The sequence below is a fragment of the Triticum dicoccoides genome, chromosome 5A (genome assembly GCF_002162155.2).
Source record: "Triticum dicoccoides isolate Atlit2015 ecotype Zavitan chromosome 5A, WEW_v2.0, whole genome shotgun sequence".
NCBI lineage: Eukaryota > Viridiplantae > Streptophyta > Magnoliopsida > Poales > Poaceae > Triticum > Triticum dicoccoides.
In genome coordinates this window covers 504,616,249-504,622,168 of record NC_041388.1, presented here as the reverse complement: position 1 = coordinate 504,622,168, position 5,920 = coordinate 504,616,249, and the positions used below count along the sequence as shown (strand labels likewise).

At 42.1% G+C, this 5,920-nt stretch overlaps 1 protein-coding gene across 2 annotated transcripts; it reads right to left on the bottom strand.

The window, feature by feature from the left end:
• Positions 1-344: 344 nt before the first annotated feature.
• Positions 345-3,776, bottom strand: LOC119302419 (tetracycline resistance protein, class D-like). 2 transcript variants are annotated; one of them, XM_037579460.1, is made up of 14 exons: positions 3,438-3,775; positions 3,236-3,347; positions 3,023-3,135; positions 2,834-2,956; positions 2,573-2,748; positions 2,298-2,373; positions 2,127-2,213; positions 1,957-2,037; positions 1,835-1,867; positions 1,673-1,726; positions 1,356-1,397; positions 1,173-1,251; positions 908-978; positions 345-796 (listed from the first exon to the last, which is right to left on the bottom strand). In XM_037579460.1, the coding sequence occupies exons 1-14, from the start codon at positions 3,645-3,647 to the stop codon at positions 674-676; spliced, it is 1,380 nt and encodes a 459-aa protein (XP_037435357.1). In that variant the 5' UTR covers positions 3,648-3,775; the 3' UTR covers positions 345-673. The 2 variants fall into 2 exon arrangements, with proteins under 2 accessions (XP_037435357.1, XP_037435358.1); XM_037579461.1 differs by lacking the exons at positions 1,673-1,726; positions 1,835-1,867 and having other exon boundaries at positions 3,438-3,776.
• Between the last annotated feature and the right edge of the window lie 2,144 nt (positions 3,777-5,920).

The following is a 5,920-nucleotide window of genomic DNA, read 5'->3' as shown; positions in this document are numbered from 1 at the left end:
TCTCTTCAAACTGTCTGGTTTCTTGCAGCTCTAGCGGCCGCTTAGCCGCCCTCGGGATCGGGACGCCATCACCGCCTTCATCGCCGACCTCCGCTCGATGGTCGTCCGCTTATCGCCGCCGCTTCCTCCGCCTCCCCCAGAGCCTGATTAGATGCTGGGCTTCGTCGTCGTCGCCGGCTGCGGCCGCCTTTTCTTTTTGTGTTTTGGGCTTGTTGAGCTGTGCCCTTAGAAGAACCTTTGTATTGTTGTTGTGTCTCTCGGGTGTGTGTGTGCTGAACTAGTCCGTGTATGTGTGCTCTTGACGGTTTGCTTTATTTATAAAGCGGGGCGAAAGACTTTTTCGGTAATATCTATAATTGGATTGAATAATTATACATATGGTGACATGCATGGCCAATCTCCGTCCAAGCTAAGGCGGAGTAAAAACTGTACAAACCAGCTACAGTAGCTAGCCGGCAACCAGAAAACAGTGTGACTGAAAACAAAAACTCCCTGAAAATAAATACTCGGAAAACCGAAAAGGGTAAGTAGCTAGGGCTAAGGAAGAGGCAGGCAGGGGAGATCGATATTTAATACTACTATAATCTGAAGCTAACTTGTGCGCAGAAGCTTTAGTTATCAGCTGAAGCTGCAAATAAGCATTCTTCAGATGCACAGTTCCTCAAGAACTTCATCATGGTTGTGCCAACAGTGGTGCTTGAGCTGCTTCTTGATCGAGCTGGTCCTGATCTGCAACTCCAATGTGTTTGTCTTTGCTCTCTGGATCAAGCATCCAAGCAAATGCCAATGATACTGCCTGTAGAAATGTTGTACTTGAGATTTGTTGTTGCACATTTTTGTGAACATACTATCCATTCCAAGAGGAAGAGGAATCATTTTTCTAAAAGAAGAGAGGAATAGGACTGACCAGGAAGAAACCGGCGACAAGAAAACTGAAACCTTTGCAGTTGAAGGGTGCTTCTTCCGAAATGAAGTAGGCTGGAACCGAGTTGCGGAAAAGGTGGAGATCAAACCATAATTCATGCATATAAGACATGGTAGAGAACTGCTGGCTTGTTCTGTACTCTATTTAATAATTAATAAAAAATGGTTGTCTGCATCACAATGATGCAGAAGCCGGGGGTTTCAACCTCCATTTCAACAAAAGGCATGGCAGAGAAGTGCTGGCTTACAGGTTAGAGGACTCATGAACAATGGGGCCATCAGTATAGCTGTGGATTTCACTGTTGCGATGAATCCCTGTGCCTTTCCCTGCAAAGGCCAAAGCCATCAGGAGCAGAGGAAAACTAGGCGGTTAGGTATCACGCTTGGATTTTCAGATTGAGGCAAGAAATGTTTCACTGGTTTAAATATACCTGGTCAGCTGAGACTACTTCCCTAGAGATGATCGCATAAGTCTGTACATGTTAAAAGGAAGCTCTATATTAAGCTTATACTCCCTCCGTCTCAAAATTCTTGTCTTAGAATTGTCTAGATACAGATGTATCTAATACTAAAACGTGACTTGATACATCCGTATTTAGACAAATCTAAGACAAGAATTTTGAGACGGAGGGAGTATATTATTGAGGTGTAGTATAAAAATGTGACACAATCATTGAATTAACTGCGGCAAACTTTTTTTTTGTATTTACATTTACAGTATAGGTAAAAACAGAGGGCAATGACTTACAGCCGGCTTGACCAGACAATAGATGATACCCAGTGAAGAAGCAAAATATGGAGCCTGTAAGGTTAATTTGTAATGAAAGAGAGAGACATTTGTAGACATCAGTCACGGCAAATCTGTTTGGACATCAGTGAACTGAGCTAAAAATATGTGGCAAGTACGTACCCACCAACTCCAGGCCAAGCCGTATAGCATAGCCTGAATAAATAGTTTTCAGAATCCATCATTAAATTTTGTAACACCGCAACAGCTGATATTAATAGAAATAAACTTGGCATAATACTCACATAAGCAACCGATGCAAGTATTGAAATGCACAGGACTCCCTTCTCGCCAATTGCATGGATAGCAACTGGGAGTATCAATATCTGCAGTTTGAAAAAAGTTACTACAAACTGCAATTTTTATCAATAGGACAATGCACCACTTCTGGTTGTAAAGTACTCTAGTACAGTACCTGAGAAAAGATTGAACCAATTCCAACCACCATTAGAATTTCGGAGAACTGATTCTTGTCAAATCCAAATACCAACTTCAGGTAATACTGCAAAACATGAGATGAAGATGAACTGGCCTAAGTTTTCGGAACACCGTAGCAGAGTAAAACAGAACAGAGACGTATGATTACCAGTAGAACATCGCTGATGCCAATCATGCCCAACTCGTAGAAGAAGGAAATGTATGTGATTCGCTTAAGTGTGTTGCTAGCAAAACATCAACATTAGGTAAGGTCAGAAAATTGCATCACAAGTTGCAAACTGTTTCCTAACTGAAAACATGAGCGTTACACATGTTTTTAGATTATAAAGGACCAGCAAATTACTCAACCATACCTTTAAAAAAATTACTGCACAATAGAAAATAGTATTGCATATGTAGATGTATATAAGAATAGTTGCTTACTTGATTTTGATCATGCTAATGTTGTCCTTGATAGACTCCCAACGCTGCTGCGGCAAACCGAGAACCAAAGACGACAAGGACAAACGCTGACACGAAGCAGAGGGAGCTTTCTGAAGTGTCTCAACCAGACAAACCTTCATGTAGACCACGGAACAGACCAAGAGAAGAACCGAGACCTGTCAACGCATAAACAAACCGGTCCAGAATTTGTAAAAGTGAACATGAAGCCAGCAAACAAGTTTCAGCTAGTTGACAATGTACCTGGAAAATCCACTGCTCGGGCAGAAACCTGGAGAAGACGTTCCCCAGGGAGTGCGAAGCCGACAGGATCCCGGTCATACAGCCAAACGCGAAGGCCCTCTTGGACGGTTCAACCAAATCCGCCTAATTCAGCAGAAAAAGTGTCAGATTTTCGACTCTTGGCGACCGGGATCGCCGTCGAGCACATACCGTGTACGCCAATGCGAGGCAGGTTATGGTCCCTTGGCCGATCATGAATGAAAGGGTGCGTGTGACAAGGTAGACGTACACGGCCACCTTGGTGCTGCTCAGAGCAAGCACACCTGCAACAAGCATATGAACGCAATAGTTATGAAAGGTTGATTGTTGATGCAAAAGGTAGAAATATTGTAGAACAGGAAGAGAAATGAATGGTGTGGTTACTGTAGGGGATGATGGAGGTGCCGGCGGCGAGGATGAGGAGAGGCTTCCTGCCGTACTCGTCAGCGAGCTGCCCCATCAGAGTGAATCCCACCGCCCTGAAAATGCCTCCAACCTGCACGCAACCCCAACCCAACGATCAAAACTCAAGGCAAAAACAACCATGGTTGACCGTGGCTGTCTGGAGGGAGGGGATGGAGCTGACCGTTTGGTGGAGGCCGGTGAGGTAGATGGCCTCCGGGCAGGAGGTGCTGCCGTCGCCGGGGCAGAGGGAGGCGGTGGTGACGTCGACCAGCACAGGCACCGTCATCTCCTCGGCCACCCAGTAGAGCACCAGCCCGACCAGCAGGTGGGCCAATGGCTTGAGCACCCTCATGTCTCCCAGCGCCAGCTTCCCCTCCGCCGCTCCCACCATGCTCGCTGGTCGCTGCCGTCGCCGCTCTGCTGGCTGCCGTACGTCTCTGACCTCGTTTGCTGCCGGCCTGGCCAGATTAAGGCGCCTAGTTAACCCATGGTGCGGAGTGGTTAAGCGGCCATCTTCATGAGGGGTTCTGATGGAGGAGCGAAAAAGAACCGCGCGTCACTGTCTTGCGCTCTTGGTCAAGTTGCCCCAAAAAGCAGAAAATTATTCCGATTACTTGGTCGGAAATATCTCTCTCTGTTCATTCATTGGTGACACCCTTTTTTTAGCATTATGGCCACTGTTCTTCGCTTCGTCGTACTAAAGCGACGGCCGGCCGTAAACTCATTTATCTGCTTATTACTAAGGCTTAAACCATTGTTCTTTTGGGTGAAAGAAGAACTTTCTGGCTTCCTGCGCATGAAGCATGCCTTGGTTTGCCTGTCTTTCGTGGTGAACCTGAGGTGGTGGCTGCCATGAAGTCCTGACGGTTCTAAGCCATGGCGCCGTTGGCACGCTTATGTGGCAGTGGCCTAGTGGATTTCGCCGGGTAGATCTATTGGGACCCGTACGTGCCATGAATGTAATTTTGTCCGGCAGTTAGTCCTTTTTCTTCTAGAATAAGCACAAGCATGCGAATCATATATTCACACAAGAAAGGGCAACATGCCCAACCACAGTTTTACAACACCAGGCACAAAGCACTGGCTCAACGTGGAACCATAGTGGAAAAAAGAAACTCTACAAATACCAAAAGAATGCGGAAGTACCACCTTGAACTTTGAAAGGGACCATTATATGAAGGTGGGGATCCTCCCAAAGAATGCGGAAGTACCATCTTGAATCTTGAGAGGGACCATTATATGAAGGAGGATGATCCTTCCAAAAGAAAGCTAGCGGTCCTTCCAAAAGAAAGCGGAAGTACCATCTTGAATCTTGAGTCCATTTTTTATTTTAGGATTTCTTCCTAAAGGGTATTCCAATGCCATTAGTTTTTTTTTTTGCGAAAATGATCCAAATTTATTATCAAAATTCATTGGAAGTACATAGCACCTCAAATATAATAAAAATTACATCGAGATTCTGAGACCACCAAGCGACCACTACCGCTGTCAGAACGAGCCGCCGATGCACTGCTTGCCGCTCCCATACCGGAGCCGCCTTGGTCTTGTCGACGACAACCGGGAAGTCTTCGTGCACGTGCCCCTAAGGACCAGTGCCCGGAAGCCTCATTTTTTATTTTTATTTTCATTTCATTTTTGTTCTTCCTTAAAGGTAATACCACTACCACAAATTCATTCTTCCTTGTAAAAATCATCATTTTGATTTTTTTCCTCTTTAAGGCAATAAAAATGCCACCAATTAATAGTCCCTATGTAAACTAATATAAGACATTTTAGATTACTACCTTCTTAGGGCACTTGCCTTTTGCGAAACTTCACTATTATATGCTTATTCTTGCTTTCTTTTTTTCAAAAATCGCAATTTCCATTTAAATTGTGTGCAAATTTTGTCATTATTTCATTTAATATTTATATTTTCTTTGTTTTTAACTGTAATACCAATGCAACTAATTCATTCCTTCTTACAAACTACTAATTCATTGGTATTACCACTATTTCATTTTCTGGTTATAAACTTAATTATTTTGATTGAGTTTTTTCTTTTTTGTTCTAAAAGGGTAATACCAATGCCACTAATTCACTCTTCCTTACAAAATTTTGTTAATTTGTTTTTGTTTTTGTTTCATATTATTTTAACTTAAAAGGGTATTACTAATGCAACTAATTCATTGTTCCTTATAAAACTTCTTTATTTTTATTTTGGTTTAATTTTTATTCTATTTTCTCTATTCTTGAAAGATAATAACAAAGCCACTAATTAGTTCCTTCTTAGAAAATTTTGTTGTGAAATTTTCACTGTTATATGCTTATTCTTGCCTATTATAAAAAATGTAATTTCCGGCAAATTGTAAAAAGTCATTATTTGATTTAATGTTTTATATTTTATTTGTTTTTAAGTGTAGTACCAACGCCACTAATTCATTCATTCTTAGAACCTACTACTTAGTATTACCACTGTTTCATTTTTCTTAGAAAACTTCATAATTTTATGTATATCATTTTCTTTTATTTAAAGGGTAATACCATTGTCACTAATTCATTCTTCATTACAAAACTTCATTCTTTTGTTTTTTTTTTGTTTTTATTTCATATTTTCTTGTCTTAAAGGGTAATACCAATGCCACTAATTTATTCTTCCTTACAAAACTTCATTCATTTGATTTT